General features: G+C 30.9%; 2 protein-coding genes across 6 annotated transcripts in view; one reads left to right on the top strand and one right to left on the bottom strand.

The window, feature by feature from the left end:
• LOC113395185 (protein TANC2) overlaps positions 1–26,192 on the top strand; it is a 311,678-nt gene that overhangs the window by 211,018 nt on the left and 74,468 nt on the right. For 4 of the 5 annotated variants that reach the window (XM_026632753.2, XM_026632754.2, XM_026632755.2 and 1 more), the window contains 13 exons: positions 8,392–8,567; positions 8,905–9,049; positions 9,433–9,561; positions 9,735–9,866; positions 9,941–10,146; positions 10,237–11,683; positions 11,771–12,018; positions 12,178–12,463; positions 12,579–12,689; positions 12,802–12,959; positions 13,123–13,202; positions 13,396–13,630; positions 13,884–15,412. In XM_026632753.2, the coding sequence (XP_026488538.2) occupies positions 8,392–8,567; positions 8,905–9,049; positions 9,433–9,561; positions 9,735–9,866; positions 9,941–10,146; positions 10,237–11,683; positions 11,771–12,018; positions 12,178–12,463; positions 12,579–12,689; positions 12,802–12,959; positions 13,123–13,202; positions 13,396–13,630; positions 13,884–14,177 (3,647 nt within the window). In that variant the 3' untranslated portion in view covers positions 14,178–15,412. Of the gene's footprint in view, positions 1–8,391; positions 8,568–8,904; positions 9,050–9,432; positions 9,562–9,734; positions 9,867–9,940; positions 10,147–10,236; positions 11,684–11,770; positions 12,019–12,177; positions 12,464–12,578; positions 12,690–12,801; positions 12,960–13,122; positions 13,203–13,395; positions 13,631–13,883; positions 15,413–26,192 lie in introns of those variants that run through there. The other variant, XM_064216204.1, reaches the window with a different exon arrangement.
• LOC113395186 (uncharacterized) lies at positions 15,528–24,777 on the bottom strand. The gene is made up of 14 exons (XM_026632758.2): positions 24,671–24,777; positions 22,490–22,537; positions 22,036–22,251; positions 21,687–21,778; positions 21,380–21,443; positions 20,683–20,820; positions 20,042–20,113; positions 19,727–19,915; positions 19,427–19,654; positions 18,458–18,492; positions 18,283–18,343; positions 17,370–17,510; positions 16,936–17,166; positions 15,528–16,102 (listed from the first exon to the last, which is right to left on the bottom strand). The coding sequence occupies exons 1-14, from the start codon at positions 24,698–24,700 to the stop codon at positions 15,782–15,784; spliced, it is 1,866 nt and encodes a 621-aa protein (XP_026488543.2). The 5' UTR covers positions 24,701–24,777; the 3' UTR covers positions 15,528–15,781.

The following is a 26,192-nucleotide window of genomic DNA, read 5'->3' as shown; positions in this document are numbered from 1 at the left end:
TAGGTCTATCCAGCTTCTTGATGATAAGAATTGGAAATAGATGTATTTTCTAGACGATATATAATAAATTCCAATATAATTTTTTAAAACCTTTTCGACCGAGAATAATCTTTCAAATGATTAAATGAATATAAAAGGACGATATACTTAAGACAAAAAGAAATTTACGATTATCAAAATTGTTTTATTTCAGCTTACCCGCCTTTGGAAATAAATAAATAAAACTTATTTCTTAAATAATCAATTAACATTTAACATTGAAAACAATATAAAAATATAGTTTGTTTTCATTTAAATATTATGGGAAGTAATAGAAAAGTAAGACTCTTTTTAGTGTTTTATAAAATGAGTCGTATAAAATCTAGACATTAGTACAATGACATTTATTACGTCATTAAAAAATAACCAACGTTGCAAGTGTTAACACACACGACTTGATATAACGGTACAATTGTCAATGGGAAGAAAAGTCAGAAGGTCAGAAAGCAGCCATTAAAACGAGATGTAGAACTTGCATCATTTAAAACGGACTATAAATGAGGGCAAAGAACACAAGCTAGCGGATTGTCGTATAAAAAAACCGGTTTCAAATTATTATTGTAGTATTTTTCAGTATAATATATATATATAAACTATTTATCTAATATAATCAAATCATTTCTGTGAATGTTAAATCTTTCGATCAAGAGATGGCACTGTATGTACTTGGAATCGCGCTGTCTTGATTTTCTACATTGCAATAATTATAATATTAGATTTTAGTTTCAGTAATAGATATGGGGACTCCATGGTGATGTCAAGGCCTTTATGGCCAAGAGTATTTACTATACGAAAAGTATAATTCCATGTTAGTATATGTTCAACCATGTGAGGATATTATAATTGCAAGTCCAATATTCAGATGTTATCTTATAAATCGTATGACGCGCTCGCTGCCTCTTCCGCTTGTACGCTATGATACTCCGCTCTCCTCTTGTGACGTTCATTGTGTAACATTTCTTTTAACGAAACTTAAAGTGTCACGTCAAACTGCAGACAAGACCTCGTAACCCGTAAAATTTAAGTGGGCAGGTATTGTTCGGACTGTCGATCTTTATTGAGGACTGAGCTATAACGATAACCAATGCAGAACGAACGATTGTTTGAACGAATAATGGAATGAAAGCGTTTTGTACGACATTTAAAGGTTTTTGTTTTTTAATTTCAACCTGATTGAATTGGATTGCTTTATTTGCGATTTTGAATTGTAATAGTTGGAACTATAAAATATTAATTTAATTATTTTATAATTTAACAACTATACTATTTTTAAATAATCTTATTTCTACATAAAATTTATCACGATATAAAAATAGTCCATAAGTATTAATTTGTTTCAAATTGATTAGAAACTTAAAAACATTTTTATTAAAACGACTTTAGGCCAATGCAATAATTAATTATTTTTAGTTGTTTAGAAGTTTCCTAACCTCATAAAATCCAATGCAGTATTCAGACCTATAAAGCTTTGTCAAATGTAATTTTAGCATATATAATAGGTAATACTTTCTGTGACCTTTGAAAACAATAACAGACCCGTCAAGCGTATCAAATAACTGTAGGCACTCACATCGTGTGAGGCCTTGACAGAGCCCGTCCGTCACTCCATCAAACTCGAAACAGCGACTATGTTTGAAATGGTATCACTATAGAATAAGAGGATGTCTATACATGACCTTTACCTTTGAATTTTGGTCAGCTGTAGAAAAATCCGTTAAGATAACGTAGACGTTTCATCATCGTTTAAAATCTGTTCTGATTCAGTAAACCTTAATCCTAAACTTGGCCCTGAATAGTTATTTAAAAAACATTTCACTTCCAAATATTTATCAAATGAATAAGAAAAAAGTGTAAAAAATCCACGAAATTTTTATTTAATGTAAAGTATATTAAACTAAACATTCCAACATTCTAAGTCACTCCATCAATTGCATATCATCATATTCCTAATGATGCTAGATGTGTTCAATTAGTTCTATTTAAATAACTCGAACTCCATTTATGCCATTTATAGTAGATTCTGTGTTCTTTGACTCAAAATATTATATAACATTTGTAACTGACAATTGAATTATACAATGTGATGTGACTATTGCCATGGACGTTGTACTTTTAAATGACTTTTGCACCTATTTTTTTGTATTTATCAAGAATAAATACAAAATGTCAATACTCCAATATCTTCCGACACAGTTAATGGTTCAGCAAAAATAACACAGGTACATACACAAGTTTTAAAGTCACCATTTTTAAAATATAGAACACTATTGAAGAATTTTTCCAGTAGTATCGCGTCTGTGTAGTAATGTACCTAACATTACTACACAGACGCGTGGCATTGCATATCTTAGCAAAGTAATGGTGTAATATTCAGGATTAATTTCAATTCAATTTCCTATGTGTAATAACAATACACGAATGCTTTGTTGTATTCATAATTCTATCGTAATAAAATTAATCAAATCATAATTGATATAAAACTTCCATTTCAATTTAATATATTGCTTTACATACCCGATGAAGATTGATTACGTATTGAAATGTAATACAAACTATTGAAATAATAATTAAAGAAAACAATATAAAATTTAGTTTTTTTTTAATAATTCCTTATTAGTGTATATTATAATTTTAATTTCTTTCCTTACGAGATATTTGCTTGGCAATTGGAAAGTTTCGTTGCCTTTCCACTGCTACAGATCGTCTTGATAATTGCCACCCTAACCCGTGAATCTCGAACGGGATCTCGTCATAATAAGCTTCGGGATTGGTCCCGAAAAATTACTCGCTGTATCGCAAGATCGGGTTTGCGTTCCTAATCATAATAACATACGCAAATTTGAATTTCGAAATTAACTAAAAAAAGAAATTATACATATATTTCTAAACATATTTTGAAATGAAACAATATGTCTCATGTTTCACTTTACCGTTTCCACCATTTTATGCAAACGCTGCGTGGAAAATAGAATATTATACTCATATTTTAAATAAATTCTGTTAATTCAAATACAAAATCAGATTTTCAAGATTGTATATATTACCGTTACCTTTAATTACCTTTAACTCGCCTTAAATATAATTCATTGAGAACCACAAATTTAAATGTTCCGCTCGACGACTCCGGTTACAATGGTTAGTTAATCTTTATAATTATAGTATTATATTTCATCGATTTTACGCGGCCCGTGTGATTTGATATTACATATTATCTTATTTTTCATATAAAGTAATAACACGTTAACGTTCTTATTAAACACAATACACATTAGCTTCGATGAAAAAGTATAACTGAGTAACTTGCTTTTTAGACTTATCTATTTAAACAATTGAAAAATATTGATGGTTTATATGAAAGTCTAATGCAGATGTTTAAAGATCATCTAAATTATTTTACAAACAGTATCTGGGTCGATTGTTTGCCTTATTAATATTCTAAAAAATAATATTTACAGCAATCACCACCATATTGCATCAATACCAGCTGACATGTGTATGATGGGTCTAATTTTTTGCCTGCATATTATTTAATATATATTAGAAACATTTTTAATATTGAACGCATTCAAAAACCATTCCTCTTCAATATCGTAGGGCATTCCAGTAGTCCATATTAATATATGTATATTCGGAAACTGTCTGTTGCGTTTTCAAGGCTTAAACTACTGGACCAATTTAATGATTTAATAGATTTTATTAAACATTTAAATATTTACGATCCGTTATGAACTTTGTTCAAAACAGTGTATTCAAGTGATTATAATACATCTATTTTAAACAGTAATATATATCCTTAGTTATTTTAATGTTTGTCTTTGTTACAAATACTATCGCAATCTTTATACAGTTGACTTCCAGTTTACACTTGACGTGGTCACGAACAAACTGACCCACATACAGCGAGACATTTATTTGAATAATATCATTAGCATTATGAGACGTTAAAACGTTGTATATAATAATATTAATTAAAAATATTACGACAGTTTTATTGAAACTATTCGAAATGTTTTTTGTAAAATATAAATAAAACGTTATAAATAGAGTCGCTTCAATATTTTGTTTCGATTTTATAAACCATTGAAGCTTATCATCAACTATGTTAACAATAAAATAAGTCGTTATTATTTTCTACGATTCTGGCCATGGTGGCTGGTCTCGACGGCGACTAGTCAACTACTCAGGATCTTAACTATACTACATCTTAGAATTACTTGACAGATAATCACAATAACTTTATATAGATCCAACCCAAGACTTTAATTCAGTATCTCGGGGTCTGCAGCCGGTTAACTAGTCACTAGACCAAAAGAGTTATTTCTATGATATATTTTGATGCATAAAATACATAAATATATAGGTCACCTGATGATAAGTGGTTACCACTGACCCATAGACATTTGCGCCATATAAATATTAACCATTCCTATCTACATTGGTGGTGGTTACACTGGCTCACTCAACCTTCATACCTAAAGTCAAAAATACTTGTACTGCTGTATAACGGTAGAATGTTTGATGAGTAGGTGGTACCTAAACAAAAAAAACTTTAAACTTAAATAGGTCTTTATTACTTAGTAAAATAACAATAGTTGCATTTCCTACTGTACGATACTATATTCACTAACTAATATTAAGTACAATGATTTAGTTAAAGAGCGTTTTAATGTCTCGAGTTAACTTTCTACAGCGAATAATTCGAATGTCGCCGTACAATTATTATTCTAATTATACGTTTAATTTGAATCATGACTACGAATGTTTCGTTGATTCACGAAAACCATAAATTATGCGAGCAATTTCTCAAGTCTCACGACCTGTGCTCTCTCTTACTAATATATATAATATAAATATATAGAAAAGGATAGATAAACTACGTCTTTAACATTAAATAGTGAAAAACTATATTTATAATTTTTAGTTGCTTCACTATATTATTATATTATACACTATACTTTACTTTATACTTTATTGTATACCCCAAGAGAAAAAAAATACAAAACATGGAAACGGCCCAAATAAAAGTAGCATACGTTTTTGGCCACTTTAACACTACATAGCGATCTCTTCCAGGCAACCAACGGTGTAAGTGATGACTCATAGGATCTCTTATCTAATATAAGTTAAAAACTAAGAATATAAATATTCTTTAAATTATAAAACAAAATATATGTTTGAAGTTTATATTTTGTATGATAAGTAATATTTAAAAACTAAATCTATACCTATCTATAATTCTCTATTTTATTAGGTATAAGAATAATGAAATATAGAATATATAAAATAAACATAATCAATTGTTCTGCAAAATATATCAAACATTTAGGAACATTTTCTTTTTTTTAATTTTGGCTTTTATTTGTGCCGAGAGGATTTAGGAACATTACAGCCTGGCATCATTGTATTGGCATTCGAAAGAAAAAGATAAAGCATTATTTAACTAATTACCCCCTAAATAACATTTATAAGTACAGCCGTTTATGTTTGAAATTTTGATAATATGTCGAACACTTTCCCATGAACAATCGGTCAAAGGAAATCGTTTAACAATGGATGTACAGTCCGTTCCCCATCGACTGAAGCCATGAAATTGTCGTTGGCAATTTTATTGTTTTGTTTTGGTTATCCAGTAGTGTTTCTATTACATAATTTTAAAATTATATTTATTGTAAATATTTCGAATATTACTGTTTTTTTTTTTATTTATTGTTATATTTATAGCGTAGTATTTATATATTTATATAAAAAAATTCAAACTATTTGTCACTTTTTAATATTTTTTTAATACATTTCTATTAGTACCCTGTTAGCATAATATACACAAACACAAGAAATAGTTCAACTGATGACGTTGTTATTTAAACAACAAATGCTTAAATATACCCAATATAATACGCAAGTTGCTTCCAAAAAATGTCTAATAATATTTACTTGCATACTAAGGCTTCAAATTCAACGAATAGTATTACAATTTATGTGCGTTTTTAAGTGTATGCGTGTGTGCTTTTGTATATATACATATATATATATTTGATTTATTTAAAATATAAGATCTGCGATCAAAAACAGCTTGTATGCGGTCGTTATGATTCTCAAAATATTTTATTTTGTTTACCTTAATCTAAACCAATAATGAAATTATGGTTTCAAAGAAAACTTTATTGTTATATCGACTTCATTTTAAATCTTATATTTCAGTACCATTTTTAAAGTATAATATCTTAAATCTTAATTACAAAACAAAAGTTTATCAGTCAGTTTCGCTTGCTCGTTTTATCTGCATCTGTATCGTATTTTCCGTGGCCATACATGGTATCGTATTAAAATGGCAGAACTACGTTCAGTTCCCACATAAACAGGTGCACGTCTCGTCTTACACCGCAGACTCCGACAAAATCATCCCAAACTTTTATGGACGAGTGCTTTTTTTTAATTTAACGGTCTACAGGTTTCATCGGAATATTGAATAGGGATATGATAAAACTGGTTTACACAAATTTCGTATCCACACTTAAAAATAATTATATCAAGGATTCATTGTATACAATAATACACCTACTATGATGTATCGTTAAACGTTTCTTTTAATTTTTCATAATATTATGTGATTTAGAGACAAATTTTAAACGAGCAAATTTTTTTATATAGTATAAACCAATGTATAAATAAAAATAATAGCAATGGAGATAGGTCCGAAATCGGACCTCACTTGTCACTTTCACCCGGCGGTAGGGATTTGTGCAATCCCACCTGAGTACCCACTCGCTAATTACTTTACTGCCAAGGATCAATACACTGACTTCTCATGTCCCGGTTTTAATGGAATGGACGGTATATAGATGGATTATACTTGTTGCATTGTCAGTGACTAAAAATATTTTATTCCAAATAAAATATAAAAACTTATATAAATCACCGTTTATTTTATTATGCTGTATTTGTTAACTATAACAACAGCGAAAATAACTTTATAGAACACTTTAATTTATTATTATAGTTTAGTTCTTGCAAACTTTAGCGCACAGTAGATAAAATATCATGTTCTCTCTCATATTGTTGATAAGAAAGTAAGCATAACTTAATAAATACTGTGGGAATCGTTGGCTACAATATCTCATAATCCATGTGAATGTACAACCACTTCCGCATTTTTTTCATCTTATAATTATACAGTCAATAAAAGGTTACATTTTTATAAAAGTTGCCCTCTAAGAAAGTTAAAGGTTATTGAACTTTATTTGCGTGACGGCAGCACGATAAAGTCTTTTTATGATATTTGTAGGCGGGCAAATGGGCCACCTTATGATAATTGGTCACGACCGCCCATATACATTGGCGCCGTAAGAAATATTAACCATTCCTTAACAATGCGCCACCAATATTTGGAGCTAAGTTGCTATAACCCTTGTGCTTGTAGTTACACTAGCACCCTTCAGAACGAAACACAACAATAATAAGCATTGCTTATTGGTGTTAGAACCTATGATACGTGTGCTTCCCTACACGGGCTTGCCCAAAGCCGTTACCATTACAGTCAAGTAAAACTGCATTTTTTATTAATATGCAATTATATTGACCGCATCAAACTATCCAATTTATTTATTAACACGAGTAAAAGTAATCCAGATAAATTCTTATACCGGTACGTCTAATTAGAAGTTGTAAATAAATACTTATAAACGGCGTTGAAGCCATTTATAGCTTTTAAGTGTATTCTATAATTTATTTGCCATATTTATTTAATTGTGATGTTTCTTACTTCACAACTAAGACATACCAACGACCCGTCACTGGAAATCTACTTGAATATCTTTATTCCGTTGCAATTATAGTAGCTTTACAGAGATTCTTGCGCAGCTTTCGGTATAAAATATTTTCAAACTAAATTATATTATATTGTTTACTATTGAAAATGACATGAAACAAACTGTTATACATATATATATATATTATAAATATCAATAATAATGAAACTGTATTTTATTGTAAATAAATTATTATTTCGATGACCTGTATACAAATAGGTATTGCAATTCGATAGTTGCATGATTTTATTTGCAAATTTGGTTCATTTGTGTTGCTAGTCTCACATAATTATATTTTGAGCATGGGGTGTTGATTTATGAAAAAAAATGTAATATACACGCCACATATTATTTTACAGTTTTTCTATTTAATTTCATATACGTCGTAGTTAAAGTTAATAAAATATATAAAGTGTTGTATAAATACGCCTTAAATGTTTTATATTGTTACATAATACACATTACAAATACAGCACCAGCATGGAATGTGAGTGATGCATGTCATCGACATCAAATATCTTGAAATAACGTGTAAAATATTTTTCAGATGATGAAGGCGGTCATATCAAGCAAGGATACGAGTCAAGGCGTCAGAATGATCTCTATATGCGTTTGGGTTTGTTGCTGGGGGAGCGACGCGGATCCCGGAACAAATCCCGTGATAGTTGCACGTCACTGGCCTCCTTAGACGCTCAAACTTTGGCATCGCATAACACAAGTCCTGTGAGTTTATTTTGTTTATATACACACATACACAGACAAATACACGTACACGTATATCAGCACACGTAAAAGTGTAGTAAGTAGGTCGCATTCAATTATATTTATCTAATTATTTCCAAGTGATGTACGTTTACCCACTCTTGTTCCGATAACTGATTCCGTCGATTAATATTGACAGCAGCTTATAGTTAAACTAATCTAATAAAATTTAATTCTAATTAGTCCACAATAGTAGACATTGATTTATACAACTAATCGATGTACCAGTATTAAAATCTCAAGGAGCAGCTACCATACACTTTTGCCAATAACAATCTTATCAGAGTTTTGTTTTAAGGTATCAACGCTAACGGGTTCATCAGAAGTGGATGCAGCAACTCCTATTGGCAGAGACTCTCTCGGCTCCCTCGCGTCCATGTCCTTGTCGGCCGCTAGCAACTGTTCGTCATCCAGTCCTGGCAGCAGAAGGCACTCTGTTAATGGTTCGTTGATATAAAATTTAATAGACTTTTTTTTCAGGAAGGTTATATAAAATAAGTTCCATAGCTAGCGGATTTCTTAAAAAATGTTTGTTAAGTCGTGTTGGATTGTCATCCCTACTATGAGAGTGAAGGGTAGAGTGCTCATGTATACAAAGTACACCCGTGCCTCTTATCTATCAACCGCGTACTGCGTTGTCTTTGCTTTGACATCAAATAGTTAAATTTAAATCATACCAACAATACATTACAATTTCCTTGCATAATTGTATGTATATTAATATAATATAACTCACCTTCCTGTATTTATACATCTGGATTTATAATTTGACCATACCAATTTTTCAAAGTAATATTTATTAATTCCATAATGTTTTTATTTTCAGCGTTGCAAAATGGTCGGGAAGAATTGACACGGATGTCGAGCGGCTTCTTTAAAAACAGGAAGACAGCGGCCAGACGGTCAGCTCGGGTCAGCAGTAAGCAATCTACTACATCTTCAGAATTGAAGAAAGGTACTAAAAATATTGATTACTTATATTAAACAAAAAATAAATATAATTTTTATAAAAATATCAATAATTTATTCGAAGTTTATTTCAAAGTACATTAATCAGAAGTATGAAAGACAAATGATAATTCCGGGTAAAGTTGTTTTAATGCATTGTTTTTTTTTTCATTAATATAGTTCACCCCACACCTCAACTGACTCTACGACCATTATTCTTTGAAGTCCCTTCGAGTGAAAACGAAAATGTCTTTTCTGGAAGACATTGGTTGATAAGAGATATGGAGAAAGCATTGGCGTCGACTTCTTCTGGTAAGATATTTTATATCAGTTAATTTCCTAATTAACAGTAGTTTCAGATTTTAAATTCAAAATCTTCATTACAGGTATACTAATCTCAGGCTGCCCAGGCACAGGAAAGACAGCGTTAATTCTTCAACTCGTGGAATATTCGTGCTTTGGTCGTAAAAGAAACTTCGAATATGAGGAGCTAAGAGAGCAGTCAGATATAAGGGAAGTCTTGCCTGAAGAAGTTGCAGCAGGAATGGTCACTCATCTAGCATCACAAGTCGTCGCATATCATTTCTGTCAGGTATGGCATATTTTATATATCATTCAAATATTTTTTGTTGTTAATAATCAAAGTATATGTATTAACATAAACGTATACAATTATTCGCAGGCCGACAACAATAGCACATGCCTAGTAGGTGAATTCGTCCACTCACTTGCAGCACAACTTTGCCAAGCACCAAGGCTGCAAGCTTACAGAGAATACCTATTGAGTGAACCGCATCTGTTAGCTTGCCTCTCTTTAAAAGAATGCATTGCTGACCCGGATTTGGCTTTCATGAGAGGAATCATAGAACCGCTTATAATTTTGCGAAAGAATGGAAGCATAGATTCAACAAACAGCATAATTCTTGTTGATGGTCTCTGTGAAGCTGAATATCATAGACCAGATCACGGATATACAATCGCTTCTTTTCTAATAAGACACGTTCCTGAAATGCCATCTTGGCTCAAAGTTGTAGCAACTATTAGAACACAATTTCTTGAATTAACGAAACAATTACCATACACAAGACTGGGTTTGGACGAATCAGACAATGTACATAAAGATTTGCTAGAATACTTCAACGCAAGAGTTCAAGCTGCACCCATAATAGAGACAAATATTAAAAGTTCAACGGGAAAAACTGAAGGCGTACATAACTCGGTTATGAAGTTTGCTCAATACGTTCTTCATTTGAGCCAAGGATCTTTCTTGTTCTTAAAACTAATTTTGGATCTTCTTGAAAGGAGTCACATAGTTGTGAAATCAACAAATTACAAAGTTGTACCCATATCACTAGCACAAATATTTTTACTTCAATTCAATTTAAGATTTCCCACCGTACAGTCGTTTGAAAAGGTGACACACATATTAAGTGTTTGCTTAGCTGCCTTATACCCGCTTACTTTGGTAGAAATTTATTATTCGGTCAACTCTTTACTTGTCGACACGTTCTTACCATGGGAAGAATTTTGTCACAGATTTGAAAGTCTTAGCGACTTTCTCGTAAAGCGTATTGATAACACTTATATGTTCTTCCATCCATCGTTCAGGGAGTGGTTAATACGTCGCGATGATAATGAAAGCTCCAAATTTTTGTGTGACTTAAGAGCTGGACATTGTGGTATTGCCTTTAGACTATCAAGGGTACAGGCTCCTTTAGACCCAGAGAAATCTATGGAATTAGGACATCACATTCTTAAAGCTCATATGTACAGAAACATGGGCCCGGCACAATTAGGGTTATGTCCTCGAGATTTGCAAGCCAATATGGTCGCTACGAGTTCTGCAAATGTCGGTGAAGCTGTTGCTAACTTAAGGAATATATATACTCCAAATGTGAAGGTTTCACGTCTAATGCTATTAGCAGGAGGGTCGCCAAATCAGATAACAGATTGTCTTGGAAATGCGCCGTTATTGTGCATGTATGCTTATCAAGGAATTATATCAATGGTTGGATTACTCATCGAATTCGGAGCTGATCTGGAAATGACAAACTCTCAAGGGTGTTCAGCTTTATCATTAGCATGTCAAAGAGGTCACACTGATGTCGCTAGAATGTTAATAGCATCAGGTAAGGAGATGAAACTATTTTATCGTTTATACTAAAATCCGTTTTATAAGACATTCATAAAGTTAATTTTTTAAATTTATATTACAGGTGCTTCACTAAGTCACACCGATACAGCAGAACAGACTCCGCTTGTACATGCAGCTAAAAATGGTCATCGAGATACCGTAATATATCTCTTGGGATGCCAGACAGGAAAAGAGGACAGGAATTCAATAGAAATAGATGAGGACAATATTGAACAATTAGTGCCTGGTTCTAGACATGCTCTAATAGCCGCTGCTCAAAATGGGCATTTAGATATAGTAGAATATCTTTTGGATACAGCAGAGTTAATTGTAAGTGTCACAATAATTTTATCAACATGTTCAATGAATATTCTTAGAACATATATTATATTAGTAGTTATATGCCATCAACATCTCCAGAACCACTTTTCAAGTCCATGAAGTGACTTCATTATGTTCAAAATTATTCATCTTAATTATATTTTACAGCCTGACGGTATCTGCCCTGTAACCGGTGAGACCGCTCTAACAGCAGCTTGCTCTACTGGGAACGCTGCTATCGCTGATGCTCTTCTCATCCGAGGAGCAACACCATACTCTTTAAACGCAAGACAAATGTCTCCCTTAGCTTTAGCTTCGAAGAACGGCAGAACAGCTTTGGTACTGAGATTATTAGATTCAGGGGCAGACGTGATGGGATCTGGAGGAAAGAACCCTCTAATATTGGCAGCGGCTGAAGGTCATGCTGAGGTCGTAGAAATGCTTTTAGAACATTGTAAGTTTAAATTTTTTATTAACATTTAATTTCACATTTGATGAACATTGCTTTTTTACATTCAAATCATATTTACAGGATGAGAGATATGTAACTTATTTTATTTTTTCCTTAGGTGCTGATCCAGATGCAGTTGATGCTGATGGTATATCGCCACTAGGGTGGGCAAGTCTACGATCAAGAATACCGACAATACAAGTGTTATTAGACAAAGGAGCTACAATCGGTGAGTAAATTGATTTTATCAGATGTGAATAATAACATAAATGTAATAATGTTTCTGTAATCATAAAATATACCTTATTAAATTACTATACTTTATATTTTTAATATTATAGATCAACCAGATGGAAGCGGAAGAACACCACTAGGCCTCGCTTGTGGAGGTCCAGCTGAATTAGTAGAACTCTTGTTAGAACGCGGAGCATCTCTGGAGAGAGTCGATCATAGCGGACTGAGACCTTTAGACAGAGCTATTGGACAACGGAATGTTCCTGTAAGTAATATAACATTTTCGTAAATTCCAACAGTTTTTAAAGTCATAAGACTAACAGTGCTTACAGCACTTAGATAAGACTCATAGATATAAGTGCTCACATTAAATCTATATTTCATTATATTGTTTTACTATATTTATTACAAATTTGTTAAATTTCTAGGTGGTCAATTGCTTTTTGAGAAAAGGGGCTAAACTCGGTCCCACGACATGGGTAATGGCAACAGGCAAACCAGAATTTATGTAAGTTGTCATTTTATTCGTCATTTTATACAACACAAATTATTAAATGAAGTTGTTATTTCAAAATGAATTTTAGTTACGTTCTGAATGTTAATTAATTAATTACACTTTTCTATTGTCTTAAAATATTCATATCCATGATTTTGTTTAATACTAATATATACTAATAATATATTTAATTAAACAATTTCAGGCTAATACTCCTAAACAAGTTGCTTGAAGACGGGAACATGCTGTACCGTAAGAACCGTCCGTCCGAAGCCGCTCACCGCTACCACTACGCACTCAAGAAGATCAATCCGCTCATCAGCGACGAGGGCCTAACGACGCCTTCAACTCAACCTGTTCCACACGAACACGTGTCTGCCTTCGTGCAATTAAAAACGAACCTCTTGCTGAACATGTCTAGGTGTAAGAGGAAACTTAATGTGAGTATCGTCTAAATAAATTCAACTAAACGATAAATATAAAGACGATACAAACCTGCGACACTAGTAAATAGATCTGCAAACTAAAACAATTATATACGTAGATTATTCATATACGTATATGTTTAAGAAAATCAACTACTAAGCTTTAATCTATTGAAATACTTATGCAATTAAAATGGATGCACCAAATATATTTTTTGATTGATTATATAGATTTAAGAATGAATAATGAGAATCATTGAATCGACAGGAACCCTCGGAGGCGTTGGACTTGGCGGCGCGCGCGTCCGTGTTGCGGCCCAACGCGTTCGAGTGCTCGTACGCGATGGCTCGGGCCATCTTGGCCCTCAACAAGCCGTCCGACGCCTTGCCGCACGCGCGACGAGCCTTGCTCCTCGCACCTTCCACGGATATGTCTGCCATGAGGACTCTGAAAGCCCTCCAGCAGGAGATCCTTACTAGGATCAATACTGGGACCCACAATCTAAACGCCGATACGCGATCGATGAGAAACTATGATAGCATAAGTCTAAACATGCCGTAAACTTCTCCTCCGCTCCGATAACGTACAGATTGATCAACTTATATAAACTTTTTCATTATATAAAGACTTGATACTACAGTGACGTTTGTATTGGCTCCGATGTTCCTTAATGATGTGGTAAATAATTCGATAGTAAAATTTTGTGATTGTTGCATTTAGGTTTTGATTTACGTGATTTAAAAATTGAAAATAAAAATAAAAATGTATGTCCGTATTGTGAATATCGTTCGTTTGTTGAACTATATATGTATGTATAAGTCTTATACAATTCGTATTGAATCCCGTTGCGTGAAATATATTATATGCTTGTATAATTTACTTATTTTAAATAATAATATTTCGTTTCATATTTCTTTGTGTATATGTAAGATCTATTATTATTAGTGCTGGCACATTCATGTTAGCGTAAGTGCGATTAAAAAGTTGTTTTTTTTTTTTTTTAAACAACCATAGCTGTTGAGTTTTCTCAAATTTTAGTTTTAGTTTCATACTAGGCAATAACAGAATTATCTCGATCAAAATGTTTCTGTAAATAAGTATTATTTCTAATTGTATCTTAATACATGGAAATGTATAGTTTAGAAATTTTAGTTTTTATCGACTCGAATATATAAAACCTAAAATTTTGGCTTGCCTTATGTTATCTGTCTTATTTTTCGTAACTCATTTATTTGATTTTAAATTTGATTTTGAAATATGGAATTACATATACGTAAGTTATTAGAATGAACTTAAAGTAAACGTTATTATTAGTATTTTTTGTTATTATTGTTAAAAAAATAGTCTTGAGTAAAACTCGCATGCCCATTTTCTTGCTTTATTTTAATTTATTACTTATATTTTAGATAAAAAACTTATAAACAAATAAAAGCTTAATGTATTGAAAAAACAAAATGGTATCAAAATTAATATCTTGTGTGGTTTTGATTGTAACTATTATATAGCGTGTTTTAATTATTTATTTTACGGATGAAATTACAATATATTTTATCGAATTTTAATCATATTCGATTTCGACGGAATTTTTGAAATCGAAGTTTTATAAAACTTCTTTATGTTTTTTGAAACTATCTACAATAAACCAATATTTTCGAAATTGATAAGACTGAAAAAAAATTGCAGACCCACATTGCTACAGATTCTTGTAATAAAATGTAGGATTTTAAGAATAATTATAAGTACAATAGTTTCTGTGACAGTATATAATAACTATAAATACACATATTGCTTCGAAAGTTTGTTTTATTATTTTATAGAACTTTAAGACATTTAAATAAAACAAATATGAATACCATGTTTGCAAAATATAACGAATTTCACTAAATAAGGAGTGAAGGCTACTTAAAACAATTTGATATTTATAAAATTTTATTCTAAAAAATATAAATCACTTAAACATTCTTGACATCCGTATCTCTTTCAATCTTATTAATCTAATTGTACATTATTTCTAAGTATTACATAAGCAAACCTATACTTTTCAGGTTATTATCTAAAAACATCGTGTTTATCGCATAATCAAATCTCTAGTCAATTTAAAGTAGTCATTTATCTTTATCTCATAAAATGTATACGTTAGAAAAAGATAGCGATATTTTTGTAGATCACGATCTGAAAATGCCATCATTATGAAGGGAATTTATAAAAACCGGACCTTCAGTCGTTCGAGCGTACACTGGTTGAATAACTAAAATTTTCTCTGTTGGTTTTACATCTATCACTTTTACTGGGGGAACGTTTCCACCAGCAAAAATTCCAAAATCATACATAGGAGTTCTTTTCGTTAGAGTTATTCGATTTTTTTTCGAGTAGTCTTCTGACGTGGAAAGTCTTCGTTTAAATGTATCCAAATCCGACAATTTTCTTATTTTTTTCATGAGACCTGTACACTTTTCGTCGTTTTTAAATTTTAAATATGGACAACTCTGAAATAACCAATTAATTTAAAATTAATCGGAGCATTGATAAATAATTGAGTTTCGTTATTAACAAAATCATTAAATATCAATAGGTTATTACAACCAAAACAGCAGTAAAGCCAAATAAACAACATTCGACATCGAATTAGTGCGATGTCATTGGTCGACAGCTGTAATTATCTATAATATTCATTATGTATTTAAGTAATAAAAGCGATTTAAACATCTACGAAACTGTTATCGGAACTTTGGAAGTAAAAATTAAAGTGGATATAAGTAGTTAAGTGAAATAGTGTATTATAAATAAATATACATCAATCAAGAACTGTTCGTAGTGCCCAATAAAGTTGAGCTACTAGATCAAATCTCATGGAATACGAAATGTAAGGTTTGTTTATCTTCGATCCTTTTTGAATTAGAAAAGGCTATATGTATTATGTTACGTCACGCATATAATTATTAATAGGTTTTCATTGAGTAATAATAATAATATATATTAGCAATGTCATGACGTCGGTGAGTTGTTGTGTATCTTTGTGATAGGATCATTATCATAGAACAATAAAAAATCTACAAATCTCTATACATTTGGCACAAGTAGATTTGATTAAACAAAATACTTCTTCTGTCATAATAAAAACATTCTACACCAAACTTCATTGGAGCAGCGTGACTTTTACTATTATTGACTTATATCCAATTTTAACAGCCCAGTAATTTATTAAAAAATATTAAAACCTTAGTTATCTAAAAACTCTTTTTCAAATTATCCTCTTAATGTTGAGAATTAGTAGAACAAATTCAAACAACACATATAAGATGACAGCTACAAAACTTACCGTAAACATAGAATCGATTAAATTTAGCAGTTTTTTAGAAGTACTACAATGGTCCCTGTATAAAGGTGCTGTATCAAAAACATTTTTGTACATATCTTCAAATAGGGGAGGAAAATCTCCCGAGTACAACCTGATACTGTTTCTCATCTTAAAACGATCAATAAAACCGTATTTATTTAGAACATCCATCTTCTTGAGAAGACACGTCGATGATTTTGTGGAATGTTTACACTGAAAATTTTGAACATTAATAACCTTTTTGAATGGAGAGTGAACCAATGTAACACCAGATACTGCGGGTACAGGCACATACACAACGTGTTGGTGGCGCACTATATGTAAACGATGGTTAATATTTCATAATGTATTTGGTAAATAGAAAGCTTATACTTAAGCAATTACTAAAACACTTTGTTCAAATAAAAAATACTTACATTCACAACCTCGCTCCAAATTTTACTCTTAGCAGCTGGTTCTGGGACGTAATCTAGTTTGTAGATCATGTTAACTCCACATTCAGAACTAATTTTTGAAGGTATGAAATTGGGTACGTCGCAGAATTGACGACGATGTCTCTGAATAATTTAATTTAAAATAATTAGCAATAGGAGCTGCTATTGGTCACTTGGACAAAATACATGGATGGCTTATTTGTTAAAGTAATTATTGAAAATACATGTAAATTGGAATCATCTTCAACTTTAAACAACTATTCAGATAATATAAAAGTCGATTTCAGAGATAAGGTTTCAACTTCAAGCCGTAATACTTGAAGTATTTATGAAAATAATATTAAAGTTTTGCAAACAATCTAAGTAGTCGCAATCAGGGACATATTTAGTGAAGAAAAAAGACGTATAATTATGATACTTCTTTACATCAGACATAAGTTTTTTTCTTAAACCAAGATTTTATATGGCAGTTCACATTACTTACATCGCTGGATAATATTGTGACCATTCCCAAGTTCAGATCTTAATCAGTTAAGTAAAACTGGTTACACTTTTATTTTCAAAAGCAAGATGTGACGATAAAGGTCCACATATTTTTTAACCTAACAAAATAACCACTAAAAGAAAATTCGCAAAGTAATACCAGAGAATGTAGTGCCTTTAATTATTATTATACACATGCTCTTTTGCAGTTTTACGCTTTTAATTTAGACTATTGACGTGACAAGCTGTTATAATTCCTAATAGAAATATTATTTTAAATCATTTTAAAATACACACCTGTGCATGAAATAAAATTAGTAATTAAGCACTGTCGATTATTTCAAGAATTATCAAACTAACTTAAGATAAAATTATAAGTATTGAACCCATGACAAACTTGATACAAACTTACTGGTCTATATTTTGAAGAGCTTATTTGACAAATCACTCCTTCTTTCACTGAAGTGGAATGTCTGAAAATCAGAGAATTAATTACAACTTATTATTTAATGCAATTGTACTTGTCTTACGTTGTTATTGGTTAAGAAATTAAATATATATTTCAATTATTTTAAACTAACACTTACTTGCAAGAATCGTTACTATTTACAACGGGACAATTCTGAAACAAAAGTTTATTTAAGTTCTTTTCTATTCTCTAAATTATTTAACATCCTCAATGTATAACAATAATCTATACTAATATTAAATAGGTACAATTTGTTTCTTTGTATGTAGACGTTAATCTGCGAAACTTTACACAATTTTTAGTACAGTTTTTCTTACTGGTAGAAAGCTTAATTATTCCTAAGTGCTAAAAAGGGTATAAATTAAATTAATATCGAATAATTTTGTTTAGTAATTAGTTAATAATAGAATTTTATTAATAAAATTAGTATATTATATCCCTTTTATTGAGCTTCCAATTATGAAAAGTTTCAGGAAGTTAAGGGGTCAATATTCCGTAGGCATAAAGCAGCCGAGGTACCAAGTCCACCCCTGGTAATGACCGATGTGTAATGGTGGCACCTATCTTAAAGGACTTACGCCGAAGCGCCACCACTAGTAAAACTTACAAGTTTTATGATTTAGATCTCGCTTAAAAGCTCAGACATTTAGAAACATACGAAATAATTTATTTGTATTTTGTGGTTGTCTTAACTAAACAACTAGGTTCAACATCTAGGGCTTCATCTAGGTAATCTTTTTGCTTTTATAAGCCTTACCCACTGGTACAGTTCTGTATTTAGACATTGTACTTTTTTTCACTACAAAAAAGGACTATGTCTAAATACAGAACTGGGAAAGCAAAATTATACTAACCAATAAAATCAAAACATTATCGTTGTCGTTCTGAAATTTTCTTATTTTGCTAACACTCAACAATCGCTGCGATTGAGTCGAAACTGGATCTGGATAGAATCGGAAACGTATCATAACAGATACAAAAATTATAGTAGAATTGACCCTGGTCGCTAAATATCTAGCTGTAAACCTTTTTTGATAATAATGAAAATTGAACAAAAATTAGATTTTGTTATTTCCTTGTAACTTACCTCAGTGAGTATATCAAAAGTACACGCCAATATTTTGTTGATTTCACAATCGGCATCATATCCAATTATCGGTTTGTTCAAGCATTGAGTGACAACCCTAGCTTTGGACTTGCTCCATTCCGGATGTATTTTTGTCATGTTATCCAATAACTTCGAAAATGCATCCTTATCCACAACTCCTTCGGATATAATATTTAGCTTACTGAACACGCAGATTTGTTGTTCGCACTAAAAACAATCTCAAAATAGAAGAAAATTACTCTAAATAATCTTATTTATTGAAAGCATTTGTCAACTTACGGATATAGGTACGATTTGAACGTCACTACTTTTAAGAGATCTCTGTGTCTCAGTTGTAGTCATATATTCACTGTTATTTACAATAGTTAATCTGTTGTCGTCATCCCATTTCAGTTTAAAATCACATTCGGATCGCCATTCGTTTCGTATAAAACCATTCATATCACAGCAGTCTAAGGGATCAATCGGCTAAAAAATTTTTTTGACAGAATATGAACAGAATAAAACATGAAAATTACATAATTTAAGGATTAAATAATGAAAAATTAATGATTTCCTAAAAAGAAAAAGCGCGTAAAAATAGTTTATAATTACCTCCTCATATTCATTAAAAATAAAATTATCTATCTTTGGTTTATTTTCAGAATAAGTTGTTGCCAGCGTTGCCTGTAATATATAATTATTTTTATTTTTTTTATTTATTATATATAATATTAACAAATTTTAATAGTGTTTAATTAAAAATAATCATACATAAGGACTATATAACAAATAGTCGATTGAATGTAAGTATATGTTGTTTAGTATGCAGATTTAGCAATTGGGAGCTAGGAAATTGATATCGTGACACTGCTGTGCCGCAAAAGCACGTTAAGATATCGGTCCCGTGTCTGATATCTCTCTGGTTGTATTGGCTTCCCCTTGTATGGATTACATGAGAATTTCGAAACTCAATGTCCTTGTGTTCGTGCACACGTTCCCTGATTTCGTTGCTGTGACTGAAATTCGGGCAAAAGGGCACAATACTATTTTCAAATTACGATTTAGTTACGTAACAAATGTATTAGTTTATACCATCCTAATAAGACCATTTAGTATAACATAAATTACTGAATTCGTGATATTGACTCATGTCAATTCTAATTTTACACAAGGTTTATCTAAATAAACCTTAAGGAATAAACAAATTCTATTGATTAAAGAAATATGAATAAGTTCATTATTTTGTTACTTACCCTTTCTATTGTATGAGATAAGGGATCGTATTTTTTCTGTGTCATAAAAACATGATAGTGGATTAGATTCTTAAAACCGCATTCCTTTAATGTACTGTTGAACATCGAGGGCAACGCGCAGCATTTGTTGTTGAAGTACTTGAAACAAAATATTAAAACTTATTTATCACAATCTACTGATGATGATTAATATCATCAAATATATTTTAATTCACAAGTTTTATGGAGGACATATCATGGAAATGTTTACCAAATATTATGTTTCTGGCTTTCTCAAATTTTAGTTTCTCATCAGAGGAGTCAAAATAAACAAATATTTGCGATGGCGTTCATTATTTTGCGAATAAGTAAACATTTTCGGTTTCAGTCCGTGTGTTATTCACACATTAGTTTTAATTTTTTGCGAATACACCAAACAATAATTGATAAAAACAATGTTATCTGTCTTCAAAGGACAACAACCAACGCCTTTACATTCAAGTAGAATATTGATGTTTTATTTTTACTATGGTGACGAACGATGTCTTAAAAAAATCCTTATTCAAAATATTAGCACCTTCAACTTCCCCTTTCGATCATTCCTTCTGCAAAATTCTTAATTAAAATAAAAATACTTCTCCAATTTAATATTCAAAACCACTTAGGACACAAAAAAAAAACATTTTATTTATCATTATTATTAGTTCAATTCACTTACATTTCTCATAAACATCTCAGGTCTCCTTTCAACAAGTAAATTCTTCTCAAAATCATTATACCGGCTGTAAGAGTACAAAGAATTAAGTAAGACAATCGTATTGGATTGCACGTTTTGGATTAAAGATATTTCATTTTTTTTTTATTACGGAACATGGAAATTAGACATGTTTATTCTAAATTTAAAAAAAAACTAATATTATTGTGGGTTAATACAGAATCAAAATAATGCAAAATTGACAATTGACACAGGGATCTGAGAAATTACTTAGATATTGTCTTTCAATATATTTAATAGTACTTTTTACCTCTGTGAAAACAGGTAAGTAGCGTCAGATACGGCAAGTGATTGAAGTGTCGCGCAGGCATCTTCCTGTTTCCAGTATTCAGCAGGACAATTCTAAACGATATATAAATAATTAAAACGGAACACGACCGAGGAGGACGAAAATTTAACGTTTAAGATATACGAGCTAAACTGAAATCAATTGGACCTACTATGATTTTGAAAACAAAATAAAGAACTAAAAATGGGTATACTAGTTAAAACAAATCAGAACTAATATATTCATCGGCAGCAAGTTCCATCCTAACCCTCAATCATTATATTCGACATTAGCTAAAGTTTTCCGAAGTTAATTAAAAATCTAAACGTACCTTATTTAATTGATCTACAATGCAGTGTATTAACGCTTGTCCAGGGCAAGCTTTACTGTATGTCCTAGGTGTATTTTCATAACAAGCCTCCAATGCAATATCGACTACATTCTGCCAGTCTTCAGGTAGATTACTTCTTAAGAAAATACCGTACTGCTCTTTTGATGGCAAAATAGTCAGATTAAGTTTCTCATTAAAACAGCTCCATTTTTGACACTAATGGAAATAAAATTATACAGTATGTTATTAATATTATAAGCTTGAAAGTATGTCTGTCCTACCCTGTGAGGATCCACTGACAAGATTCTAAATAAAGTTAAAAGGAGAATTATATTGTTATAACATTAGATACATTTTTTGTTATTTTTTTGTGAAAATTAGTACCTATTTAAAACGAAACTAATTCGGAAAAAGCTTTAAATGATATTTACAAATATAAGCGAAATATACTTACCAAGCGGTTACCACCTATATACAATTTTCCGTTGCTTTGAGCGTATACCTAAAAAATAAACCACAAAAAAATACTTTTATGTACCTAATTTATAATACATATATGTATCACTAAGATCTTTATACTGTTGAGGTATTAAGATCTTATTGATGAGTTTAATGATGAAATAAATGAAAAAGAGATCTTGTAATGTTCGTGCCATGTTAACCACCGATACGTTACATAAAATTGTAGGTATTTAAAATGTTGGAAAGCGGTAACTTTACTGAGTTCCTTGATGGTTCTTCGCGATAGAATCTACATAATTTGGCACCAATGGTATATCAACATTTAATATAATTCAGTAAAACGACGATTCAAGGTGCTTATAAAAGCCTACTTTGATAAAGTATATTTCATTTTATTTGATTCCTAGAACGATTAATTAAATGGTTTATGATTGTTAGGAATATTTCAAATTAGTAAAAAGTAGTAAAACTGACTATGTCAAAACTATTTTCTATTATATTTTAGAGTAGGCTAGAAGGCGTATGGGTAGGGTCTATATCGGAGGACTTTGTAATAATATTTAAAATATATCGTACTTAATAATTTAACAAGATAATAACTTAATAGTGATAAGAATACTATGACCTCGATTATTCCTTCATCATCATGATTCAGTCAAACGCATTTCACTGCTTAACAAAGACCTCTCCGATGATCCCGTACAAAGATCTCTCTGATCTCCTGGTCACGGAATATATCAAGAGCATTTGATTGTACGGCACATGAAACTTTATATAGGTACTTAAGTTTCAAGATTTTTACTTTAGTAAAGAAGTTGAATGAAATATTCTGTTCGTACCTTAGTACGAATAATGACCGATTAAATAGCATCAATAATAGGTATTTATCTAATTTGAAAACAAACAAATTATTTACCTTTCATATCACATTTATTTGTGACGATAATTACGTCTACTATACAATATACAAGTCGTGTTGTTGTACTATAGTACATATGTTTATATTTCTTTGGGTTGGCGCTTGGAACAGAGAAACGTTAACTGATATAAAAGTTCAGGACATTTGCAATCTCGGAATTTGAGCTTCAGTGTGTGCAAAGTCCAGGGCATAGTTAACCACTAACTATCAAGTTTCTCATTCTCCTCCATTCATAATTAAAAACAACAATACTTTTGTTCTGTTAATTAATCATGAAAGATATACAAATTCAAAATTAAAGTATAACATACTAGCCGACTTCGTATGGGTAAAATAATACGTACAAATTGTCATGGTTCTAAATTAAAAAAAAAACGACCATCTTAAAATTGAAATTTCCAATAATTCTATATTAGAGCATGCTTATGTTGTAAAATAAACCAAATTTAAACTGTCTAGGCTCAGTGGTTTTAGCTGTGATTTGATTGTCAGTTAGAGCAAACAATTTTATATTTAGGTATATAAAACTTTAGGGAGCATATTTGAAAGTCAATTTTATAAGATTTTTAAAACAAATTGAAAGTTGCCATACGGAATGTAGATTCCAAATAGGAGAACCGATATTAAACTCAACAATCAAACTAATCAGTAATTAAACGGTTCCGATAACAATCTGAACTATTCATGTAAGAATATTCTAGAACTTTATGTCAGTTAAAAATATCTATGTCATGGTGTACATTCATATAATCATACTCCCCACCACCTTCTTACCAAAACTATAGTTTACACTGATTTGCTGTTCCTATTTAGAGTCTAAATAGGAACAGCAAATCAGTCTAAATTTTAAACGTAGGTAGGTACAAAATATTTACTTAACATCTTATCGTAAACAATGAAGACAACAGATATGTACAAAAATAAAGACGCACAGGATGATTTTTTGTGTTATAATACATTCAAATTAGTCTAAATATTATTTCCCCAGAATTACGGAAGACAGTATAAACAAAAGAGTTATGTTATATGTTCAAATATTATAACAAACTTATTTTTGGTGTTATGTTATTGTAACTATTTATAAGTGACACTAAGTTTATTAATAAATATTTTATTAAGACACTGAGAAAGCGTAGATAATTACGTAATAATATTGGCTATTAAATTTATCCGTAGAAAAATATGTATGTAAATATTTTAAAATGACAAATGTTATATAATTTTAATGTTTTGTTTAATATAAAAATAGCTTACCAAAAACAAAAACAACAATAAACACCGCATGTCTGTATCATTTCACAACGAGTACTAGTCGATAAGGAACTCTTAATTTATTGATCTCGTTACAGGTCAACTGATAACACAAATATTGTACGTATTTATATGTCACATTAATAACTTTTAAATGTAATCATAGTCGTCATTAATATAGCCGGACGAGGAACGAAGATGCTTGCTTCTATATCCTTTTTTTTATTTTGTTTGAAAATATACTATAATGTCATTTGAGCGTCGTTAAAGTTGCCGGAAATTTTATGTTCTTAACAATTAAAAGTACTAATCTACCTAACTAGTCCCTTTTTTGGTCATCTGTAGGTCAGAACCTAGCCAGTGACATGACATGACAGAGGTTGCGGGCATCGTTTTTTCATAATGTTGGGTACGTTACGCCACAGAATTGCTTCGGTCATGACTCGGTAAAGCTAATCATTATTTATATTATCTTTGACCGACAACATATAGACGATTTTAGGATTGAGAGATGATGAGAATGGATTGTGAATTTATTTATTAATGAAACTTTTTGTTAAAAAACTGCGTGGTCATTAAAATGTTTTGATGTTTACGAAGATAAAGAGTGAAATTTATTATCCTTTATACCTTTTATTATCCTTTTTGGTTATTCCGCATTGGGACATTCTGTTAATCGAAACAATAACCCTAGTTTTTGTTTGAAATGTGTTCTGATTTGCTAATAACTATGCAACAAATATAAACGTTTCTGTTTAAATGACTTTTTATCCATTTATCAATTATTACTGTCTCAACTTCGTACGAGTAAAATATATAAATATTCGAGTATCATTTATCCTATTCCTTAAAATTGAAATTTACAAAAAAATATTTGTAAGTAATAGGATTTGAAATGTTGAATTGTTGTTATGTTAGAAAAACGCTTCAAAATTTTGATTTTCCTAATAAAAAGCCACAAAAAATATATTTCGGCAAAATAAACACTCGTTATTGCCATAATATTATTCCCGCAAAAACGCTGTCAGTAATTTTGATGACGTCAGATTGTTAAAAACAACAGTCGTGTATGCACCGCCGGTACTCATTCAACGTTAACGGTTAAAAATATTTGGTTTCTTTTGGGAAAATAATGAATTTCAATCGCTTTCATGTGTTTGTAGTATCTAGTTGTACAAATACTAGCATTAAAACTCTAAAAAAGTTTTTGTCAAAGTGCCAGATGATTGGATGAAGAATGTTTGGTTGAAACACGCAAAACGAGATTCTTATCCACTAAAACTCGATTCTATGTATGTGAGGATAACTAATATTTATTCAATATAAGTAAAATCACCTTATTAGAATCTAATAATATTTTGCCCTTATTCTTGTTTATATATAAATAAAGTTGATGATATCATACCCTACAATTATGTACCTACTATGACAGTTGATACAGCTGCTTACACTGAACTGACAGTTTTTGCCTGCATGACGTCACACCGTGGCGGCTCGTGTTTTAGGTCACGTGATATATAGATTA

This window comes from Vanessa tameamea, chromosome 11 (genome assembly GCF_037043105.1).
Source record: "Vanessa tameamea isolate UH-Manoa-2023 chromosome 11, ilVanTame1 primary haplotype, whole genome shotgun sequence".
NCBI lineage: Eukaryota > Metazoa > Arthropoda > Insecta > Lepidoptera > Nymphalidae > Vanessa > Vanessa tameamea.
Note: the sequence above shows the minus strand (reverse complement) of the source record. Positions and strands in the feature narration are given on the sequence as shown.

Coding starts and splice junctions, on each gene's coding strand:
- LOC113395186 (XM_026632758.2), bottom strand. CDS start 24,700: ATGCGGTGTTTATTGTTGTTTTTGTTTTTG. Junction 22,538..24,670: donor TATTGTTGTTTTTGTTTTTG/GTAAGCTATTTT, acceptor TTTATTTTTTAG/GTATACGCTCAAAGCAACGG. Junction 21,779..22,035: donor TTGTAGATCAATTAAATAAG/GTACGTTTAGAT, acceptor TATATCGTTTAG/AATTGTCCTGCTGAATACTG.